Source organism: Eumetopias jubatus, unplaced genomic scaffold (genome assembly GCF_037043125.1).
Source record: "Eumetopias jubatus isolate StellerSeaLion01/CBP00866 unplaced genomic scaffold, mEumJub1_p1.0 scaffold_5, whole genome shotgun sequence".
NCBI classification, from domain to species: Eukaryota; Metazoa; Chordata; class Mammalia; order Carnivora; family Otariidae; genus Eumetopias; species Eumetopias jubatus.
This window is the reverse complement of record NW_028274811.1, coordinates 49544604-49569620: the sequence shown is the minus strand read 5'-3', so window position 1 is coordinate 49569620 and position 25017 is coordinate 49544604. Positions and strand designations below refer to the sequence as shown.

The following is a 25017-nucleotide window of genomic DNA, read 5'->3' as shown; positions in this document are numbered from 1 at the left end:
ACGTTAAGGAATAGGATCATATACTGTTTATCCCTTACATAAAATGAATTTTGATTGTGAAGTCATTCTACCTTTTATTTTATCGAAAGGAGGTTAGTCACTCTACCCACACATTGTTTTCTTCAAAGTTTTAAAAAGAGAATTTTTATGATTCCACTTCAGATTCTTTCTTTGATTATTAAGTAGCTTTGGCATTATCCTGCTTACCATTTAGGTTTCTGATTGTTTAGTCTTGTGAATGTTTATTTAGACTATAAAGAACAACAACAATCTAATTTAACTATATTAAATCATTTTGTAGTCTTTGTCTTTTGGCAAGCATTCAGCAATATAGTTCTGTCCCTACAGGATATTTTTCATTTAACATAAATTTTTTTTTTTTGTTTTTCTAGGTTAAAAAAATGGCCATACTTTAGTAACTAATCAGCCAAATGCTTTGCTTATGAAAATTTTACATCATTCTTTTTTTCCTTTTGGATTGAAAAAAATGAATCCAGATATAGAAGAAAGTACGGGATGTTGGAAAAAAGTACCTGTTAAACAGTGGAACATCTAATAATTAATTTGCAAGAAATTTTAAAGAAATAAAATTGTTATGCTTCGATTTTGGTATGGTATTGACTCTCTAGCACATAGGTAGCCCTCCAAAAAAATCATCCAGTTTTCTAAATTATGGAAATTTTGTGGAAGACGTTGACCTGGATTTTGAGCCTCATCATGGCTTCATCGGAATTTCATAGTGACCACAGGCTTTCATACAGTTCTCAAGGTAGGAGTCCTGCTTTTGAAAGTGACAAAAAAACTATTGCTATTAATTTGACGAGAAAAGATTCTGAATATTTAGTTTGGGTGAACATTTTCTCTGGGATATGTAGTGATAGGAGTGGAGGCCGACTGCATCAATTCAGTGCTAGTTTCATAAATCTTGAGGGCTCTAGGTAGTCTAACTTGTTATACTAGTATTTAACATCTAGTGTATTTTAGAGTTGACTGGTCTTTCTTAGAAGATGATAGACCTGGACCTCTTCTTCTTTTGAGTCCTAAGCTTTAATAAGCTCATCTGTTGCTAAGGGTTACAGGCAAGGTCATATTCAAAAGAAATCCAAGGGTTTATGTTATAAAAGAGCAAGAAACTGGTACATATTCTGATACGAGAGCTCTCTAATATGGACCCTTAGTGAAAAAATACTTTCAAAACTTAATTCTGATATAAGAACTAGAATATGAGTAAAAGAGTAAGAGTGGTAAGAAGTTCAACTTCTCAAACTCTAATCCATAGGTCCCTAATTTGAATCCATAGAATTGAACTTTATTTATTTATTTATTAAGATTTTATTTATTTGAAAGAGAGAGAGACAGAGACAGCAGCAGAGAGCAGGAGCTGGGAGGAGAGGGAGAAGCAGGCTCCCCGCGGAGCAGGGAGCCCGATGGGGAGCTCTGTCCCAGGACCCTGGGATCATGACCTGAGCCGAAGGCAGACGCTCAACCGACTGAGCCACCATAGAATGGAAACCAGGCGCCCTCTAGAATTGAACTTTATATCCTAGAAAATATCTTAACAGAGGTCCCTGGAGTGAATGACATTTTGTTTTCCATGGACATGTCCAATCCTTATAGATTTATTAAAATACCTTTTTGATTTCCCTCCCATGAATGTACGGTAACCAATAACATTTTGGTGCAGATGAGCCAGACTTTCAAGGCTTTTATACACTGATGTATATGTCTAGAAGTCTATATGTATAAAATGTGGCTCTCAAAGTTTATTAATAAAGCTGTAGCATTTAGTATGAATTCTTATTTATAAGAAGTGAAATAAATACTGTCTTTTAATTTATTTATATTTGGTCATACTCTCATGGGAATTTATATTTGTGGGAGAACTCCATGTATAGACAGTGAGGCAATGGACAGACATTTGGTTTCCCTTAGTGGTAAACCTCACTAAAGGAAGATGTGGTTAAGAAGGTAGATTGGAAATATTAAGTATACCCAAATGAGGAAAATATGTGTAATAATCTTCTAAATTTTTTGTCAATCTAATGTTTTTTAACAGCTTTATTGAGATACAATAAACATACGATACAATTTACCTATTTAAAGTGCACAATTCAGTGGTTTATAGTATATTTGCAGAGTTATGCAAACATCACCACAATCAATTTTAGAACATTTCAACACCCCAAAAGAAACCCTATGCCCATTAACAGTCACTCCCAAATTCTCTCCAAACCACTCTCCAAACCAGTCCTAAACAGCCTTAATCCACTTCTGTCTTGAGATTTTCCTATTCTGAATATTTCCTACAAAAGAATCATATAATATGTGGTCTTTTGTGATTGATTCCTTTCACTTAGCATAATGTTTTTAAAACGTTAGATTATGAACTTTAATATTGAAGGCAGTTATTATGAAGTTTCATTCATGTCATACAGATATCAGTTCTGTGTAGAATAATATTCCATGTGTGAATAGACCACATTTTATTTATTCATTCATCAGTTGATGAACAATCAGATTATTTCTCCATTTTGGCCATTATGAATAATGCTGCTATGAACAGTCATGTACAACTTTTTGTGTGGATATGTGTTTTCATTTCTCTCAGGTAAATATCCAGGAGTGGAGCTGCTGGGTCGGGTGGTGGTTCCATGTTCAACCTTTTGAGGAGCTGCCAGACTGTTTTCCAAAGTGGCTTCTGTATTTTCCATTCCAACTGATGATTTAAAAAATATTTCTACAAGGCTGTAGAAATTCGATATTAACTCCTTTGGATAACTTTAACAAACATATTTTACTGGAGCTAAATTCTATTATTTTAAATATGTGTACTTTTCACTGTTTTTTTATTTCACTATAAGATATTCATATTTCCTATAAGAATTTAGCTTTTAGAATCCAGTAAGAAATAAATATAAAAAAGAAAAATAGTCTTCCAAACTAATTTTAAAATAATGCTATTTTGAGAAATAATTGGAACTTAATTCATCATTAGATTTTAAGCTTCATTTTGTTTAATATAACAGTTTTTGTTCATACCTCACATATAATGATGCTGATACAGTTTTTGTTGTTTATACTGCTACTTCTTTGTTCTGTTAAATTTTCTTTTCTTCCATGTGTTTTTTCTGGATTCTCTGCCTTGTGATTACAAAGAGGAATTCCTGACTTATCTAGAACACTACCAGCTAACTATTCCAATAAGGGTTGATCAAAATGGAGCTTTTCTCAGCTTTACTGTGAAAAATGATAAACACTCCAGGAGAAGACGGAGTATGGACCCTATCGATCCACAGCAGACAATATCTAAGTTATTTTTTAAACTTTCAGCCTATGGCAAGCACTTTCACCTAAACTTGACTCTCAACACAGATTTCGTGTCCAAACATTTTACAGTAGAATATTGGGGGAAAGATGGACCCCAGTGGAAACATGATTTTTTAGACAACTGTCATTACACAGGATATTTGCAAGATCAACGTAGTACAACTAAAGTGGCTTTAAGCAACTGTGTTGGGTTGGTAAGTAGATGTTATAATTTTTAGTTTCTGATGGGGAAATAAATTCACAATGTAAATGTCTTTCCTCACATTAATAATAGGTCACCCATCTATTCTTTATCCTTTATTAAGACTTTCTGTCTCTTGCTCTTTCCCTCTATTTGTTAACACCTTTTTGTTTTACTTTGCTTTCTATTGAAACTGCATGGCCCATGTTGATTACTTTTGGTTATTTAAGATATGGTCTGCCAGGTTTGCCCACTGAAGTTACTGTTTTCTCCTTGGCAACTAATAAGGAATTTGTGAACAGATACTTTGAGACTATGTAAATATTCTGTTCCTCATCACATTTTTGCCCACCAGACTTAGTAACTCCTGCCTTTACTCTTATTTTGTTTTATCTTTCATTTTTAATCAAATGTAATATGTAAACATTTTTTTAAAAAATCCCACTTTTCAAAGTGCCCCCCGCCCCCACTTTTTTAAGTAGGCTCCACACCCAGTGTGGGGTTTGAACTCATGACCCTGAGATCAAGAGTCATATGCTCTACTGATTGAGCCAGCCGGGTACCCCTCAAAGGCCCTTTTAACCAATTCTGTTTATAATTGTTCTATATAAAATAATTTCAATGTAGAGATAGTGTTTTCTAATCATAATTCCTCACCCATTGTTTCAGTATTACAACCCTTGCCCCATTCAAAGGAAAAGACTTCCTAATATTAATTACTGTTTGTCAGTTGTTCAAAATAATGTCACATTTTAGTTTGTGTTATATTTGAACCATGACTGTCTTATCCAGGTTTTGTATTTCTGGAGTTTCTAATTACTGTTATTTTGTCTTATTGTGAAAAAAATGATTTTTTTTTTTTTTTTACCAAATGATCAGTATTATCCATTTCCTTAGTCTTTATATCTATATCTAATGGAATATATTCCATTCTTCTTTGGAGGCATTTTTTTTTTCTTCCAATCTGTTGGTTAATTTCTTGAGCTATTGTACATCTCTCATCTTGGGATTCTTTTTTCCTAGTTAGTTCTACATCTTCCTCTTTCTGAGTTTACATCCTTGTTTTATTGGAGAATATCTTCAAGTAATTATGTCAGAAAATGTATCTGAGAAGTAAAATTTCTGAGTCCTTGCCTATTTGAAAGTTTATGTTGCCCTCATATTTGGTTAATAATTTAGCTGGATGTGGAATTCTGGTTTCAAAAATCATTTTCCTTCAGAACCATAGATGGTGGAATTAGGAAAGGGAAATATGGGGCATCAAATTTATGAGTATGGTTTTATGTCTTAGGGAAAAATTTAAAGATCTTTTAAAAAATTATCATTGATTCATTTTGGGTGGCAGATAGAAGTCTGCTTCTTGTTCTTTTCTTTTCCTTTCCTAAGATTTTTCCTCAGTGAAAGTGATATGATCTTCTCTTTATCGTTCCTATTTTAAGAATTTTATAATAATGTGTTAAGCTGTGGATCTTCTTTCCTTATCCTTATTTTATATTTAATGGATGCTTTCAATGTAAAGACACACCTTCAGTTTAAAGAAATTAAAAAAAAAATATTTCCTTAATAATTTTCTCTTCCTGTTCGCCACCCCCTGCCTTTTTGTAATTGGTTCTTTACTTCCCTTGTCTTTCTCTTTTTCCTTCTTTTTCTTTTTTGTTCTAAGTTATATGAGATTTCTCCAATTTTGCTTTCTTTTCCTTCAGTTGATTTAAAAATTACAAACAGTCATACTCCTGACTTTCAAGAGATTTTCATTTTTGATTGTTCATTTCTTTACATTTTGTTCTTATTTCTTAGTTATGTCCATAGTTGCCTTTCTATATTTTCCCTTATTCACTCATCCATTCACCAAATACTTATAAGTACCTATATATAATAGGCACTGATCTAGGTGCTAGGAGGACAACAGTGAACAAAAGAGAAATTCCTGTCATCACCAAGCTTACATTCTCGTGGAGGAGATACACAATCAGATAAATAAAAATCACAGTACGTTGGATAATGATAAGTTCTAAGGTGGAAAAAATATTGAATGAAGACCGAAGGAAAATGAGGGAGGGAAGCTGACATCTGAAGAAGAGGATTTCCAGGTGGAAATCTTAAAGTATGAAGGTGTGATCTAAGAGTGTTGGGGGAACAGCAAGAAGATTGCCCTGGCTGGAACTCAGTGAAAGAAAGGAAGTGTAATGGAAGGTGAGGTTAGAAAGAGAACTGGGGGCCAGATGGTAGATTTTAGAGGACACAGGATTAAATCAATGATGATTCCAAGCTTGAGGCCTGGGCAACTAGAAGAAAGCAGCTATGAGTTGAGATGAGAAAGACTCAGGCATTAACTGAGTTGGAAAACCTGGAGGAGGACCATACTGTGGGGAGGTGTATATCTTAAGTTCAGTTGGACATGTTAAACTTGATATGTTGTATAAGATATTGGATATGCAAGTCTGAAATTCAGGAGAGAGATATGAATCATGGAGTTATAAATTTGGGAATCATCAATATAGAGATGACATTTAAAGCCAGGAAATTATATGAAATTGCTTGAGGGAGGGGGGAATATAGAAAGAATAAAGAAGAGGTTTAAAAAAAAAAGAGGTTTAGGGAACTGAGCCTTTGGGCACTCCAGGAGGTTAGGGAGGTCAGAAAGATGTTGAAGAGACAGCAAAGAACAGTGGGGTAAGGAAGCTGAAGGAAAACCAGACAAATATCCTAGAAGCTAAGAGGAGGAAGAATTTATTTCAAGAGAAAAATGCTGCTGAGTCAAAATAAGAGGACTGAAAACTGACCATTGGATTTATCAATGAGGAGGTTGTTGCTGACCTTGACAAAAGCAGTGCTAAAGTTATGGTGGCATATGGAAAATAGGCAAAAACCTGAAAAGGAATGGGAGAAAAAACAGAGATCTTTTAAAGACTTTTGAAAAAGTAAATGATCAGTTGCTCAAGGCAGAGTGGAATCAGAGGTTTTGTTTTGTTTGATAAAGATGGGAGTGATTATGTAGAGAGAAGGAAAATTTCTCAAGTTCATCTATAATAAGAGGAAATAAAACAGATTATATGATCATGAGGTGCATGTAGGCAGGTATTTGTGTTGTAGGAGTTTGCAGGAGGTTGTACGATGTTTATTGGAATGGAAGATGGCAAGATGAGTTATTAGGAGATTAAGAGGAGGTGAGAAAGTATGGAATATTTATCCAGGAGAACAGGATACTGAATGTATTAGAGAAACATAGTATAATTGCTGTGAAGCATTAAGGGCACTGTTGAGATTATGGTTATGAATTTAAAGTGAGACTAGTCAGCATCTCAATGTATTTTCCTCTGGCTAAATGAAGCTGCAAGGTTGCAGGCCCAGAGGAGCAAAACTGGTTTGATCAGAGTTGTGGGTTAGCCAAAGAAATTCTGTGAAGGGAGAAAAGGGCCAGGGAATGGAAAGTGGAACTGAAGGTGGATTAGGAGGGAAGTGAGGACATGAAGTAGGTGGAGGATAATGAAAAAGTGGTAGAATCATGAGGTCTTGGTGGGTATAAAAGGACTATCTCATACAGTTGGGATACTAGAGGGATAGTCCTAGAAAGATAGAAGAATGGGATACTTGAAATTGAGATTTTGGCAGGGTTGCAAGTATTGAAAATACTGAGCTCCAGGGTTTGACTATGGGTATGAGTCTAAGATAAATGAATGACAAGGTATTTGATGGAGAGCAGGTCAAGGGACTGAGAGGGCAGGGGTTGAAGGAACCATATATGTCAGTAGTCTTTAACCTGGGGTCCATGAATGGAATTCGGGGGGGTTTGTGAACTGGAACGGGGATAAATGACATCTTTATCTTTACTAATTCTTAACTGAAATTTAACATTTCTTTCAATTATGAATATAGATAACAAACCAATAAAGTAATAGCTGACCCCAACAGAAATTATAGATATTTTCATGTCATGTTACAGTTTTGCAGGTTCTTCAAAATACTATTTATGTTAACCACCATTGTGAAATTGTGATAGTTTTTAGATCCACTGCAGATCTTTTTATTTAAAGTATTAGAAAAAGCCATATGTGTTCTTATAGTACATTTTAAAAAATACTTTGATAATGGTATTTCACTACAATAGTTTTCTTTATAATCCTATATATTTTTTCTGTACTTAAAATATTATTCTGAGAAGTAGTTCTTAGGCTTCTTCCCCACTAGATTTCTAAAGGGATCCAGGGCACACACACATAAATTTTAAGAACCTGTGACTTAAGATAGTGAAATCAACCATTATTTCAGGAGTGGTATTGCAGAGAGTGACAGTGATCCAGAAGCTAAAACCTTGAAAGAATGAGGAAAGTGCCTGTGGGTCATTAGGTAGCTGCAATAGCAGAGGGAGCCGTTGATGGCATGAGATTAGAAGCTGGCAGGGTTTTTTGTGTTTTGTTTTTGTTTTAGAGGAGGAAGAGAGTGAGAATTGTTTAGAAATGGCAGTGAATCACAAGGACACTTACCCTACCTCCTGGTCCAATAGGAGGCATAGAGGAGAGGAAGCAGAGGATCCACCATCCCAGAGGATTGCAGGGAATAAAGAGTGTCATTTAGAGAGACCCAGGTGTTTGAGCAAGATGAAGTGAACTTTCACAAATGAAGCTGAGCATGAGTTTGAGAAGGCACAATGGAAGTGTTTTAAATGGTGGAAGGGGAGAGGTAGGAGATGGGGTCAGAAAACATGATGCACATAACCAGAGGGGGGATAGAATCCAGGGGATAGGTCTTGGGCTTCTTGTGGGGACTGGCATGTCAGGGAAAGGGGGCATGATGATTTTCATCCTCATGGCCTGAGGCAGACCGTGTAGAGGTGAGTGCGGATGCTGAAGGATGCAAGAGGGAGCAGGGCTCTTGCTAGGCATGTGCCGATTTCAGGTCCTCCATCATCTAGCCTCCAGCACCTTTCTAATTTCATAATCATTTCCCCCTTTCTTCCCTCGAGCTGCAGTAGCTCCTTGCTGTTTCTCAAATACTGTAGGCGTGCTCATACCTCATTGCCTTTGTTGTTATTCCCACTGTCTGATCTGCTCTTTCACAAGATATCTGTTTTACCTGCTCCTTCACTTTGTTCAGGTTTCTGTACAAATGTCACTTTATTAGAGAGGATGTCCCTGACCATCCTAAACAGTTTATATAATTCTCTCATTTCTGATTGCTCTCTGTCCTCTTACCTTGCTTTTTTTTTTTTTTTAACACTTAACACTACCTGATTGATCATTTATCTAATGAATGAATCCCTTTTATCTTGGTCCTCCCACCAGAATGCGAGCTCCATCATAGAGCCAGAAGTTTGTTTTGTTCACTACTCTATCTCCACTACCTAGAATAGTACTTGCCATGTGACAGGCACTCGGAACATCCTTAGTGAAAGGATAAGTAAAGTCAGAAACAAACCTCAGAGGATAAGGGGATTATAATATAGTGCCTCCAAGCTCCAAAGTCAACTGAAGAGTTGGTTACTTAACTTTGCTTAGTCTGTGTTTCTCATCTTCAAAGTGGAGCTGATAGTACTACTTACTTCACAGAGCTATTAAGAATAAATGAGATAATGTGTATCAACATCCTACAGAGTACCTAACACTTAAAATCTCTGGATTTTTTTCCCAAGTCTTTCCATACTTGAAATTAGAGATTTTGTTTACTTACCACACTACTGACTCTATTTTCCCCCAGCAACCTGAACTTCTTGTCTCGGACCTTTCAACATCCTTCTGCCCACAGGTTAGCAAGGTATGACTTTAGTGCTCTACCCTGCCTGGGCAGTACTCTCGACCCCCTTCTTACAGTTCTCTCTTACCAAAACTTCTTATACATGCCCTATTTTCTGTAGGACCATGCTCAGTTTGCTATCTCATTGTTAATCTTCCTGGTAGAGAAATTCATGCTCAGGTATTAGAGTGTGTTAATGGCATATTATGTTATTCCTGTCAGTATTTGCATTTAATTTAGGGACTCATATCCTTAAAGTAAAGCAAACAATGGTGAAAATAATGTGAAGTGACTAAGGCCTGCTTTTTTGTTTTTTGCATTTAGATCATTTCATATAGGTGCCTGCCAACTTCATCTATAAGTTAGAGCAACTCTGATTATGTCTTATCTTTCTTTCCAAACGTGTGATACTTAACATGAATTTCCCCAAACAGAAGCATAGAGATTTAGATTCAAAGGGACCTTAGAGATTATCTGGACCAGAGATTTTCAGCTTTTTTCTTTTTAAAGCAGCAAGACCCTTTTCTCAAATGAAATGTTATATGGAAACGTACTATATAGATTAATAAAAGCACAGCTGATTGCTAAGCCCAGGAATCTAAGCCCTATAGGTCTCCCTTTGTTGTCTGGGGCAATCCCCTGAGGGCCCTTCCCTGGAACCCTTAGGGCTCCCCAGAGTGCTGTTTTAAAACCACTAATTTACACCAACCCTTTCATTTTTCCAGCTGAGGAAATACACCAAGAGAGTTTGTGTTTCACCCAGTGTTACAGGATAAATTAGTTGGATTAAGAGCAGTCCTCACATGTGCCATACTTAAGAAAACACTAATAGACCAGTATGGAAGTTCTTATTTCTAATACAGATAACTTTTACTATCTCATTTCTTTTAATCAACCAACTTTTATTTCGTCTTCATATTACATATGAGACACTTTCTATGGTTATCACTGATACAAAGATTTAGAAACATAACCTTTTGCCTTAAAAAAGCAAATAGTATAGTTGGGAAGATAAAATATGCAGTTGAAAAGTTATACCAAATGTAAATATAGCTTCCAGACTTGAAATGTAGCAAAGAAGTGTGACATTAATTAAAAATAAATTAACATAACATAATAAAATTAAAAAAAATAAATGATATCAATCATAAGCTCTGTTGGAGCTCTGAGGAGGGTGAAGCTACTCCATTTGGGCTAGAGAAAGGTTTAAAAAGGAACTATGGTTGAGCTGAGTAAAACTTGGCTATGTAAATAGGTGTAAGGAATATATCATATGAATAAGCAGAGCTTTGTGTGAAATACAGCTCCTTCATTTATCTCTATATAGTGTTGGGGAAGTTCTTAACCTCTGAGTCTGTTAGTGCATCTGCAAAATGGAGATATATAGGATATATATCAATTAAGAACATATTAATTGGTGTGACATAAACTTTAAAATGTCCATTGTTTATCACAATAGAAATTTATTTCTCCTTCATATCAAAGTCTATGCTGGACAGCTTTCCATGAAGTCAGTCAGGGACCCAGATTGCTTCTCTTTCAACTTCTGCCTCCCCGAGGTAGTTTTTCAGAGAGAATAGAGAATTTTCCTTGGGAAGGTTTTCAAGGGGATGAGCTTGAAAGTGGCATATAGTATTCCACTCCTTTTCTATTGGCCAAAACTTAATTACAGAGCTGTCCCTAAACACAGAGGATGTAGTTAAGCTGTGTGCACAATTTGAAAAGGAAAAAGGTCTTAGTGAACACATGGAGGTCTCTGCTACCTCACAGAGTTTTGGGGAGGATTGGAGGAAATAATGTATGTGACATGCTTAATACAAGGCATGCATGGCATGTAGAAGATTTTAAACATCCTTTTTAAGGTATAGGTAAATTTATATAATGTTTTGCTGGGTATAGATAATCCACTAAATTTCTATTAACACGTGTTTTAACTTCTTTTTGGAGAGGTATCAACTTATTTTTGACTTGTGGTAATGATAATTGATATTTAAAATGATTCTTCTTGCTAAATTCTTTGTTTCTTCTTCTTTTAGCATGGCGTTATTGCTACAGAAGATGAAGAATATTTTATTGAACCATTAAAGAATACCACAGAGGATTCCAAACATTTTAGTTATGAAAATGGCCATCCTCATGTTATTTACAAAAAGTCAACCCTCCAGCAACGGCATCTGTATGATCACTCTCATTGTGGGGTTTCAGGTGAGTGTGTGGCTTTTACAAAGTGTATTGTATTGTATTGCCACTGTCTTTCTTCCGACATCTATGGAAAGGTGAATGATAGAATGATAATGATTTGCATGAATTAACATGAATTTCCCTAAACAGAATCATAGAGATTTAGATTCAAAGGGACCTTAGAGATTATCTGGACCAGAGATTTTCAGCTTTTTTCTTTTTAAAGCAGCAAGACCCTTTCTCAAATGAAATGTTATATGGAAACGTACATATTATATAGATTAATAAAAGCACAGCTGATTGCTAAGCCCAGGAATCTAAGCCCTATAGGTCTCCCTTTGTTGTCTGGGGCATTCCCCTGAGGGGCAATCCCCAGAGTTCTTTTAAAAGATGTCACCTATCCAAATGCCATATGACTTCACTCATATTTGGAATTTAAGAAACAAAATAAGGAAAAAAATGGAAAAAAAAAAGACACAAACAAAGACCAGACTCTTGAATACAGGGAACAAACTGGTGGTTGCCAGAGGGGAGGTGGGTGTGGGGGTGGGTAAAATAGAGAAAGGGGATTAAAAGCACACTTGTCTTGATGAATGCTGAGTAATATACAGAATTTTTGAATCCTTATGTTCTATACCTGAAACTAATATAACTATATGTTAATTATACTTCATTAAAAAAAGAAAAGAGAAAAAAAAACTACCTTCCTTTTCAGTGGGAAAAAAAAAGATGTCACTTATCAATAGTTGGGAGCTCTTTGAGAAGTCCTTAAAATATAAGTCTGTGTAAAATTATTCTTTCTTAGAAGGAGAACCAAACCCCACCCTATTTTATCCAGGTAATAGTTATAATTTTCAAGCACAAGTGTTGCCTAGTACTCTGTGCTGTTTGGTTAGCCTGATGTTTTTATGCTAATGGTGAGATGTTAGACACTTGTGTAAGATTTGAAGAGTCTTAAGGTAATATTCAAAGGCAGTGTTAGGGTACCATAGAAATACATAGCAGGGACAGCAAATCTAGACATTAGTGGTCAAAGAAGGCTTCGTGGAAGAAGTGACTTCTAAGCTGAGGCCTGAGAGAGAAAGAGAAGGTAGCTGTGGAGAAGTAGAGGGAACAGTGGGTGGAGTGTTCCATATAGAAGAAACAGCATTTACAAAAGTCCCGAATCAAAAAGTAGAATGTCACATTTCAGTCATTGCCAGTTCATAGAACGGGTTATTAGAATGTGGGCTGGAGGGATGGGGTGAATTTCCTATGGGTGAGGAGTGGCCCTGAGAGATGAAACTGAAGTGACAAGGAAGGCCAAGACACAAAGGGCTTGTAAACCATATTAAAGAGTTTGTTTATCCTAAGTGTGCTGGAAACCCATTGAAGGGTTTTAAGCAGGAATTACATGATCAGATTTGGGTGTTAGAAGTATTACCCTGGCAGTCCTGTGGAGACTGACTGAGAGAAGAACAAGACTAGAGGTGAGGGGTTAGGAGGCTGTTTAGTCTAAAGATTAGAAAACTTACAGAATAGAGGATATAGCTTGGCGTAGTAGAAAGAATATGGGCTTTGGTGTAGCTTTGGACAAATGAACCAACCTCTTTAAATACTTTTTTGAACACACATTAGTTGCTCAAATTGTAGCTATCATTATTAATGAGATGACTGTTTCTAGTATTTAAAGAGCCATTATATTAAAAAAAAAAAAGATTAGGGGCACCTGGCTGGCTTAGTTGATGGAGCATGCAACTCTTGATCTTGGGATTGTGGGTTTGAGCTCCACATTTGCTGTAGAGTTTTTTTTTTTTAAATAAAATCTTTAGGGATGCCTGGGTGGCTCAGTCGTTAAGCATCTGCCTTTGGCTCAGGTCATGATCCTGGGGTCCTGGGATCGAGCCCTCCATCGGGCTCCCTGCTCAGCAGGGAGCCTGCTTCTGTCTCCCTCTCCCACTCCCCCTGCTTGTGTTCCCTCTCTCGCTGTGTCTCTCTCTGTCAAATAAATAAATAAAATCTTTAAAAAAATTTAAAAAAAATCTTTAAAGGCGTGCCTGGGTGGCTCAGTCGGTTAAGTGCCCGACTCTTGATTTTGGCTTAGGACGTGGTCTCAGGGTTATGATATCAAGTCCTAAGTTGGGCTCATGTGCTTAGCGGGGAGTCTGCTTAGGATTCTCTCTCTCCCTCTCCCTCTGCCTCTCCCCGCCTCTCTCTCTAAAAAAAAATTAATAATAATAAATAAAAATAAAATCTTTAAAAAAATTAAAGATTCGATTTGTTCTGTGTAGTTCTCGTAGGTTGAACCAGGGGCAGGGTATTTCAGTATTTCAGCAGGTTTCAGCTTAATACAAAGAAAAGTTCACCAGCAAGTAATTTTAGAAAAAAAATGGGATGAGTTCAACAGGTAGATTTATAAAAAATAGAATGGGTTATTTTATGAATTAGTGAATGCTTCACTGTTTTGTTTATATCCATATGCTTCTTGGGCTCCTTTTCTTCTTCAAGTTTAAGTGTTCTTGGGAGTTCTTTCTTCAAGTGACTATTTTCATTCTACATACTCTCTTCTTGAGTAATCTCTGGGATGTCCTTGTTGATGAAGAGTAATTGGTACTAGAAAAAGGCCACTTCAAGTGAAGCTGCTTAAGGCATGAAATAAAATTTCATAGGAAACAATGAAAAATATTTTGATGGGTCTTTGCATTGAGTAATGAAACTAAACATTATGGAAATAGTTTATCTTATATTTACCAAATTTAGGCTATAAGTACAACTTTTTTTTTTAAGATTTTATTTATTTATTTGACAGAGAGAGACACAGCAAGAGAAGGAACACAAGCAGGGGGAGTGGGAGAGGGAGAAGCAGGCTTCCCGCTGACTGAGCAGGGAGCCCGATGCGGGGCTTGATCCCAGGACCCTGGGGCCATGACCTGAGCCGAAGGCAGATGCTTAACGACTGAGCCACCCAGGTGCCCCTATAAGTACAACTTTATATAAATTCTTGAAAAACTAGGATTCAAATATTTAGTTGTTTATTGCAATATAATTTTCCCATCATTTTTTCCATAACATGACATCCTTCACTTCATGATCGTAAAGATGACTTTTTGCAAAAATATTTAAAAATTTCACTGTATTCTGAAAGATAACTCTTAACCTTAGATATTCAAATTATCCTCTTTTGAAGTGCCCCATCTTATTATTCACTGGTCTTACTGAGGCAGATCCTTCTTTTCCAAAGGTTGAGGCATGAATCAAATAGTTCAGCAAATCTACTCTTATTGCCAACATAAAATCCTGCCCTTGTTGAGGAAGATTTTCTTCTTTTACAGTCTCTCCCCCTGGATTACTGTGCTATTTGCAAAAAATAAAGCAGGTGAATGAGATATTCTTGAATGGCTGAAAAATCTTGAGTGAATTACTATGACTATTTCCTCACTTTTAACCTATTCACTAGTCATTTCTGTTACCTTTAACACCAGTCCATTTAGTTCAGACCCTTGTTATCTCTTGCCTGCACCACTGTAATGACTTTCTAACTGGGGTCTTCCTGTCTTCAGCTTTGTTTTTGTCTTTAGTGGGCTGTCTCCTACATCTGGGTGTATTATACTTCTTTCCTTCCTCTCTTCCTTCCTTCCTTTCTCTTTTTCTCTCTTTCTTTCAAGATTTTATTTGTTCATTTGAGAGAGAGACAGAGAGAGTACAAGCAGGGGGAGAGGCAGAGGGAGAGGGAGAAACAGGCTTCCCACTGAGCAGGGAGCCCGATGCGGGACTCAATCCCAGGACTCTGGGATCATGACCTGAGCCTAAGGCAGACGCTTAACCAGCTGAGCCACCCAGGTGCCCTATATTATATACTTTCAAACTTTTCACTGGCTTCCCAAGAGTGGAAAATCAGTAGTAGTTCCCTAAGTTCTATAGGAATATCACTAAAAAAAAGTATTTTATGTTTAATAACTTTGGGAAATGTCTGGTTAAGAACTACTGATCTTCGAACCAGGAGAGATGATGGACTCTGAAAAACAAACTGAGGTTTCTGGAGGGGAGGAGGGTGGGGGGATGGGTTAGCCTGGTGATGGGTATTGAGGAGGGCACATTCTGCATGGAGCACTGGGTGTTATGAGCAAACAATGAATCATGGAACACTACACCAAAACAAATTATGTAATATATGGTGATTAACATAACAATAAAAAAATTAAAAAAAAAAGAACTACTGATCTTAATTATGATACTGTTTTGACAGCATAATTCAAGTGACATGTACATTTATAGGGGTTAATTGCCAGTTAACCTGTTATTGGGAACTCAATTTTATATCAAAATATAAGATAGAAAAACCCTTTTGAGAGTGGGCATATTTATCTCATATTCAGATATAAATTTCCCATTCTAATTAGATTATGTTATCAATTTCAAAATAAATAATAAAAATACCTGTTTTTTGTAGAAAATTTAGAAAATATGGGTAAAAAGAAAAAAAAGGAAATGAAAGTTGCTCTTTTATCACTATCCAGGGATAACTGAATGCTCTTGTCCATTGATGTAGATATTATCATGTCTCTATACTTGTATTGTTTACTTATGTATTTATTAAATAAATATTTAGCATGTATGTATCAGGCTTTTCTAGGTGTTGGGATGCAGCAATAAATAAAACAAGAAAAGTCTCTGCTCCCATGAAGCTTATATTCTAATGAAGAGAGTTAGTAAAAAAAAAAGCAATCAAGCCAACAAGTAAATACATGGCCATCTATCAAGAAGTAATAAGTGCTACTAGTGAAAAATAAAGCAGGTCAATGCAATAATTTTGAATGACTGTATATATTAAAAATATTTTGAGACTGGGGCGCCTGCGTGGCTCAGTCATTAAGCGTCTGCCTTCAGCTCAGGTCATGATCCCAGGGTCCTGGAATAGAGCCCTGCATCGGGCTCCCAGCTCCGCGGGAAGCCTGCTTTCCCTCTCTCACTCCCCCTGCTTGTGTTCCCTCTCTCACTGTGTCTCTCTCTGTCAGATAAATAAATAAAACCTTAAAAAAATATTTTGAGACTGATCAAAAATTTAAGATCTTATTTCAGATGACAAAGAGATCTATGAATTTGGTTTTGGGGGAAAGTTCTTTATTGTATGTGTTTATGGAAGAATGTTTTCTTTGACATTCTAAACTCTATCCAAAATTAAATTGAGCATATGTAGTAAGTATCATTTGAATAACTACTAATCTTTGTTTTGAAACAAGTCAGTTGTGTATTCTATTTTAGACTAAACAATGTATTAGTTACAGATCATTAAGCTTAACATTAAGCAGCCAATTGACAATTACAGAATGTAGATATTGTTTCGTAATGATGCAATCATGCTGGATTAATTTAATTTTAAAAGTGAAACCAGATATCTTGATTACATTTATTCATTGTGTGTGTATTTTATATATATATATATATATCTCAGACTACAAATTCTTTGCGTGTAAGACTCTTTCCATTTATGAATGTCCATCAAAGACATTATATATACATTTATCTGATGAAGTGATAACCAAGCAAACCAACAATTTAAAAAGCTAAAAGTCTGAAATTTATGAAAATGATAACAGTAGCTACTTTATATTGAGTGCTAATGAGAAACACCATTGCTGTGTTTATTTTGCCCAGTCAAGTCTATTTCTTTTCACAAATACTTTAAATAAATATAAGGAGAAATTGAATGGATCAGAAGAGTGAAAATGATCAAAATAATGGAAATCAAATTCTATATTTAGACAGTTAGGCTGTCCATCCAGAGGAAGGGAAAACTAGGCATGATTTGAATACATGAGTGGTTTTCTGAACTTGACTGAGCAAAAAAAAAAATTAGAATTATGTTAATGCAGAAAGGATTTTGACCATTTCATAACAATATTACCATAAATTCAATGGCTTAAACAATATACTTTTATTATCTCAGTTTCTGTGGAACAGCAGTTGTACGTGAATGAGCTAATTGACTTAGCCTCAGTCAGGACTGGATTCTCATCTGGAGTCTTGACTGACGAAGAATCTACCTTCGTATTCCCATAGTTGTTGGCAACATTCAGTTCTTTGCTATTAAAAGGCTGAAAGCTTTAGTTTGGGGCTGGTTTCTGCCAGAGGCCATCTGTAGCTCCTTGCCATGTACAGTTCACCAAATTGGTTGCTTACTTCCTTAAAGCCAACAAGGGAAAAACTCTAGTAAGAAAGATGCTACAATATTATGTAACATAATTATGTACTCATATGTATGTATTCATGTATATCCCTTTATCTTTGCTGTCTTCTCTTGGTTAGAAGCAAGATACAGGTCCCACCCACACTAAAGAGGAAGAGATCACATGAAGTGTAAACATTGGGAGGTCATGGGGGCCACCTTAAGAGTCTGTCTGGAATAGGGGAATACTTACTGGCTGTCTAGAAGTTATACTATTGAAATAAGAAGTAATATGTCTCTGCCTCTCTTGGCCTTTAGGAATAAAAATACTCAATTTATATGAGCTTCAAAAATATTTTACTGGTATCTGTCATAGTCATTTCTATCTCTTATTTCTTAAAATTTATAACTTTTACCAAAGTAATTTTTAAAAGGTAAACACTAAAGAAATTAGAAAAATAATAGAGAATACTGCCAGATTCTGTCAATTATATTATAAAAATTAATCTGATTCTTCCTCACTAAATTTTTTAATAAGTAGATGTTAGAAAGATCTTACAGATATGAAAGTAAGGTATGTAGAGGAATTATACTTGTTCAAGTTTATTAAATAAAGATGAATATAAATGAGACAAGTGTTTACAAATGCCATAGTACTAAAAGGTTTTCTCTGTACTGAAGGACCGTTAGAAAACAAAGGATTAAACTGCAATCCGGAGTAAAATGTGGTTTAAAGGAATTCATGCTGTAATCATAATCTTTCAACTCTCATTGTAGCACCATTTACCTCTAGGTTTTAGAAGAGTAATACTTTGGGTACTCTGTTAGTATAAATAGTTGTATATTGCAAAACTAAATGAAAAACTTAATTCACAGCCTTTTAGAATTGAAATTTCTAGAGCAGAATTGCTCTAATTAAGATAGTTTAATAAAGGATCTTACTTTAAAATAAATGCTCAGAGGCATTTTAGGAATAGGATTTTGGGGGTACCTGGCTGGCTCAGTTGTTATAGCATGTGACTCTTGATCTTGGGGTGGTGAGTTCAAGCCCCACGATGGGCATAGAGCTTACTTAAAAAAAAAAGTAACAGATTTTTGCAATATTGATGTTCTTCATCAGAACTGTCTTAGGGTGCTTAGAAAGTTAATGCTCTAGTTGTTTTTAAAAAAGCTTTATGAAGTACATATTCTATATACAAAAATATTATGACATAGTTGGTCATTGGAGTAATATGAAATGATTATTTAAAAATATTTTTATTAAATAATTCATTAGGCTTATTTTTTGTTATGAGTAGCTGAATGTTATTAATGTTTAATTTGTTTCAGGTAAAATGACTATTTTGAATACTTTAAAGAGTTTAATTTTCTTACTACCACATTTCCTCATCCCCTCTTCACTGAAAAATCTTAATACTTTAGAGAATTTGTGAGAAGCATGTCTATATGAAAGATTTAAAAATAAGTTAGCTTAATTGGTGAACCTATCTGAACTAGTTAATTATTTTTATTATAGACCTCATAAGAAGTGGCAAACCTTGGTGGCTGAATGACACATCTACTTTTCCTTCTTCACTACCAATTAATGGCACGCATATCCGCCACAGACAGAAGAGATCAGTAAGCATTGAGCGGTTTGTGGAGACATTGGTAGTGGCAGACAAAATGATGGTGGGCTACCATGGCCGCAAAGACATTGAACATTACATTTTGAGTGTGATGAATATTGTAAGTTTGATGCCTCTCTATAATATTTTAACTTAATAATTTGTGGTTTTGACTAAGGTCATGGATTTTTAATGTGAATTAATGATTTTAAGAATTTACTCATCTAAAATGAGAAAGAATTAATATATTAATGTTTCAGTTCCATAGGAAATAAATTTAAAAGTGACCTTATTGTTCATTTTAGGTAACATGACTTTTTGAATGGGTCGTATTAAATCTTGTTTAAGAGGTTTTCTTTAACTTGAAACATCAGCTCACCCTCTTAATTACTATGTTGTAGTTCAGTTTTAGGAGCAAATATTTCTTGAGGTAGATTTGTATAAAAACTTTTATGGAGGCATCTTGAGGGTAGAATTCTAAGTGATATGAGATAAAATAATATCTTTTTATATACAAAGTGGTTTAATTTATGAAAAATTGTTTTACCATTCTTTAAAAAAATATTAAACAATCAGCCTATGATTTTTGTCTGACTTTGTGTCTTTTCTTATTTTCTGGAGGTCAGGTTGCCAAACTTTACCGTGATTCCAGCCTAGGAAACGTTGTGAATATTATAGTGGCCCGCTTAATTGTTCTTACAGAAGATCAGGTAAGAATGAGTTAGTTTAGAAATCTAAAACCCTTAACAGACAGACTGTAGAATTATGTAGTATAAAATAAAATATTTTATTATTGATCCTCTTAGGAAGTTCTAGTTGAATATGATCTTCACCACTAAGCATTTAATATTTTAAGCAAATTTTAAGTAGTTTATGAGAATATACCTCCTATGTCATGTTAAGGCTCTATATATGTATATTAGCTATATGTTTCAGTATAAAGATGAGCATTTGTTTGGCAGATCTAATAATAGTGGTTTTGGTTGCTGAGAATCCCATATATTCACATGATCATTAAAGCTGGAACTGGAAAGAATATTCAGTAGTACACTAAATTAACTCTAGGTCAGATATTACAGAGATAAAAATTGGCAAGAGATTATTCCTAGAAACCACTGCTTCTAATTATAGTCCCACTTTAGTTCTTCAAAAGTTTTAACAACTGACCTTAGTAATTTGTTTGGAACATTTCTGGTATGCATGTTGTATTGCAGCCAAACTTGGAGATAAACCACCATGCAGACAAGTCCCTCGATAGCTTCTGTAAATGGCAGAAATCCATTCTCTCTCACCAAAGTGATGGAAACACCATTCCAGAAAATGGGATTGCCCACCACGATAATGCTGTTCTTATTACTAGGTATGGTTTGTTGCAAATATTTTATCTTTGATTGTTGTGTTTAATATTTTAACTATATTTGGTTCTATCTAAAGTCTCATTCAGGTAATGAGTATATTGAAAGCAAAATGGTAATTTGTTAATCACCACTGAGAAGGAATATATTACACTATTATTGTGTTTGCATCAAATGAACCAAATAAGAAAAAAGGACATATTTAGAGTTGACTCAGAAATGTAATAAAGATCTTTCCTTCAACTAATATCTATTCATAAGGTTTAATTGGAAGCACATGTATGTTTTGTTAAGTGAACAAAATACATAATAAAACAAAGATTAAAAAGCATGGGATTATATTTTAAAAACAAAACTGAGTCATCACTCTTGGTTATAAAATACATCAATTATTCTTACCTCCAAATTGTTAAAAGGGAGGACATCAATAGTTACACAATTTACTTAGATGAATGTTTATTTAATTAAAAATGTTTTAATTAAGGTATAAATATAAAGAAGCACATTTATTAGGTTATATGTTGAATAGCTTGCTTCTCAGGGTAAAATTATTATTTGATGATAATGCAATTAATTCATATATTTCTTTCCAGTTTTACATAAGTTGTTCAGATCCTTTTATTCCTTACTCTCCAACAAGAATTCTGGGAAGTAGATACCATTATTATTTTTCCCATCTAAAAAATGAGGAAACCAGTTTTAAATACTTAAATCGCTCAAGCAAGTGAAAGTGCCGGTCTCAAACCCTGGTGATCCTGTATTCCATGACTGTGCTATCTTAGACTACTGTCTTAGTTTTTTAATACCTTAATTATGACAGGTTAGAAGCATGATTAAATCATTTTAAGATGAACTTATCTTTTGACCTCTTATCAGTATTTAAAAATGAAAAAAAAAACCAATAAGCAAAATGGAAGCATTATTCTATCTTGGTGAAATGAAATAGCCTTTGTTGTCTTGATTATTTCTTTTAATTTGCAAGATAGTACTGAACAATGGTGTGCCCTTTGACTCTACATTAAACGATATGGTGGGAATGTAAAGTTACATGGCATCGGAATCTTGAGATCCTAGAAGATAATGTGAATTTAGCTTTTTGAAAAAATGTTCCTGTTAACTAAGTTGTAGAGTTAAAGCTTCTCGGTTTATTTATTTATTTTTTCAGTTATAATTACTTTAATTGACTTCATCTACCTGGCATTGTAAGCTAGAAAATTTTGTTTATGACATACTTGCTGAATAAAAACAACATTGTATGGGTTCTGTATTCATATGTGTTGACATGTCAGTCTGATAAATTCTGCAATTCCTCAGAGTCTTGTGGTCTGGAATGATTCCCAAATATATCTGGGGAGTTAAAAATATACTAAGAATTGTGCAAATATAGAAACCTTTGTATAAAAATATATATATGGATATGATTAGTATCAATGAAATTACTACAGGAGAATGTTTATTATATATGGTTAACAAAATGATCACAGATAATTTACATTGGCTTCTGTGTTTATATTTATAAAGTCCAACTCTCCCCAAAAAGGCAATGCCCACTGGGCTCCTGGTGCTTTATATTTTTGTTATTGTATGTGCATTCAATTTTTAGCTTTTGTATCAAATGACAGTAGCTATACCAACAGTGCACGTTTATAAGTATTCGAGTCGTGAAATATATCTGGGCAGTTAGCCATCTTTTCTTTGCACTGGCTACAATATTCAGCTGTCTTGTTCCTCTGAATTGGCCCAGATATTTTTCTGATCCTCTGCAGAGTTCTTCCTTGTTTCTATAAGCTATCTTGAGTGCCTTTTTGATGCCTGAGGTTTGAACATAAAAACTTGTCTTTTAATGGTCAGAGTAGTACTAGAAATTATCTCAGGATTTAATAGGACCGTACTTTGAAGAGTTCATATATCATACCATTTTCAATTGGTTATATAGTGGAGGTTAGAAAAGTATCTCTTTGGGGCAGCAGAGAGTGCCTTTTTGAATTGTTGTAGTCTCAAAATAACTTTGAGCTTATTTAAACGTCTACTTATTTAAAAGTCTAATTGTCTTTGAATTATTAAGGCCATGGAGTGACATCTAAATCTGATGAATATCATCTCTAATATTTAGAGTTTTTGTTGGGTGGTTTACCGTCTTGATTCTTCCTTATATACTTTTAATTTGTGAAATTGAATATATCTTTAAATCATACTGCTACTTTTAGTAAAAATTCAAAGAATTTTTATAGATGCTCATATACTAACGTTTTTCATTGCTTCATGTAACTCACTCATTAACATATTCAGGGTTATGACTTCACCATTTATAGGTAAGTTCATGCTTGAAATGTCAGCTCACTAGGGAGAATGTATAATGTGTTTACTGAGAATTCCAGAGAAAAACTGAGGGATATGTTTATGTCCACTAGGCCAAATTTTATCTCAGGGATTTAAATGTTTTAAGCAGAAAACCATTTGGAACTGTAGTTACTTAGGTAATAATAGTTGCTTTTGAAAAAATGAAAGTATAGGGCGCCTGGGTGGCTCAGTTGGTTAAGCGACTGCCTTCGGCTTAGGTCATGATACTGGAGTCCCGGGATCGAGTCCCACATCGGGCTCCCTGCTCGGCGGGGAGTCTGCTTCTCCCTCTGACCCTCTTCCCTCTCGTGCTCTCTATCTCTCATTCTCTCTCAAATAAATAAATAAAATCTTAAAAAAAAAAAGAAAAAATGAAAGTATAAAAACCTAACATATTATCTCCTCTTAGCAAATAATATTTTATTTTTTTATATTGATATAAATTTAAAGCAAACTGTGCTCTACAAAGCTATGAAATCACTGTGGCTAGACAGAAATAAATAAGCAATATAAAAAATTTAAAATTCTGGGGGTGCCTGGGTGGCTTAGTCAGTTGAGCATCCGACTTGATTTTGACTCAGGTCATGATCTCAGGGTCGTGAGATTGAGCCCCGCGTGGGGCTCTGCGCTGAATGAGGAGCCTGCTTAAGAGTCTCTCTCCTTCTCCCTCTGCCCTGCTCCACTCATACACTCTGTCTCTAAAAAAAAGTTAATTAATTAAAAAAATTTTTTTAAATTTTATTTTATCTGGTATAAAAAATACTGCATTAACACCAAAGAGTGTATTAAGAACTATTTATATACACACATATGTTTTAATTTTTATATACATTTTTTTGTATACATAAGTGTTTGTATATGTGTATATAAGTATATATAATGAACATCTGTTATATACCAGCTAGCTTTATCAAATCTTTTTTTAAACATTGAGGTATAATTGACAAAGTTGTATATACTTTAAGTGTACAATGTGATGACTTAGTGTGCCTGGATGTTCATATATCTCCCCAGATATTGAAAGTTCTCAGCCATTATTTCCTTAAATAAGCTTTTTGCCCCTTTCTCTCTTCTTCCTGGACTCCCATGATGCTAATATTACTTCATTTGGTGATGTTCCATAATTTAGGTAGGCTTTCTTCATTGTTTTTTGTTTGTTTGTTTTTTTCTTTTAGTGGGTAGTGTCAAATGATATGTTTCCAAGTTCATGGTTTCTTTTTTTTGCTTGATATGTCTGTTGTTGTTCTCTATTGCATTTTTTAATTTCATTCATTTTATTCTTCAGCTTCAGAATTTCTAATGGTTCTTTTATATAATTTTGATCTCTGTTTTGAATTTATTATTTTATTCACATATTCTTTTCCTGATATCATTGAGTTGTGGATCTGGGTTCTTTTGTAACTTGCCGAACTTTTTAAGAACAGTTATTTTGAATTATTTGTCTGTCAATTTGTAGATTTACATTCTTTGCCCTCAGTTACTGGAAAATCATTATATTCCTTTGGTGGTGTCATGTTTTCTTGACTTTTCATCTTTCTATAGCTTTGTGTTGATGTCTGTGCATTTGATGAAATAGTCACCACTTCCAGATTTTATGGAATGGTTTTGGTAGAGAAAGATCTTCATCTGTGGGTATAAGAGTGCTGGCTGGGTCGAGTATGGTGTTTCTAGCTCTGGAGAAGTTCCAGCAATGTAGTCTCTATTCACCTTTGTCAGCTGAGATTAGCCTTAGTGAAGATTTCAGAGTTCCTCAATGGTCAAGGCTGCATTTGTCTGCACCAGCAGTAAAGGCAGTGGGGACCACCTGATCTCTTTTTCTTTCATGGGGGATGTCATGATGGAGGGGATTTCTCTTGAAGCGGGGTCCAGCTTGCAAGTACCCACATGAGTGTTGGTAGTACCGATGTCTGGTATGTGGAGACATTTGGTAATATGACACTATATAACTAGGTCAAGAACTGATTAATATTTTGTATTTGAAACTCTAATAAACAGAATTTAAGAAGATAAAATAGAACTATATATATACACTTAAAAAGTTACACATGTGGGGGCACCTGAGTGGCTCACTTGGTTAAGCATTTGCTTTCTTGGGGAAGGCATCGAGCCCCATGTCTGGCTCTCTACTCAGCAGAGAGTTTGCTTCTCCTT

At 34.9% G+C, this 25017-nt stretch overlaps 1 protein-coding gene across 3 annotated transcripts in view; it reads left to right on the top strand.

Annotated features, from left to right (window-relative positions):
* The window catches only part of ADAMTS6 (ADAM metallopeptidase with thrombospondin type 1 motif 6), a 293907-nt gene that overhangs the window by 6847 nt on the left and 262043 nt on the right, over window positions 1-25017 (top strand). For all 3 annotated transcript variants that reach the window (XM_028123875.2, XM_028123874.2, XM_028123876.2), the window contains exons 2-7: window positions 393-769; window positions 3157-3521; window positions 11275-11443; window positions 19081-19292; window positions 19798-19881; window positions 20386-20531. In XM_028123875.2, coding sequence (XP_027979676.1) covers window positions 673-769; window positions 3157-3521; window positions 11275-11443; window positions 19081-19292; window positions 19798-19881; window positions 20386-20531 — 1073 coding nt within the window. In that variant the 5' untranslated portion in view covers window positions 393-672. The remainder of the gene's footprint in view (window positions 1-392; window positions 770-3156; window positions 3522-11274; window positions 11444-19080; window positions 19293-19797; window positions 19882-20385; window positions 20532-25017) is intronic.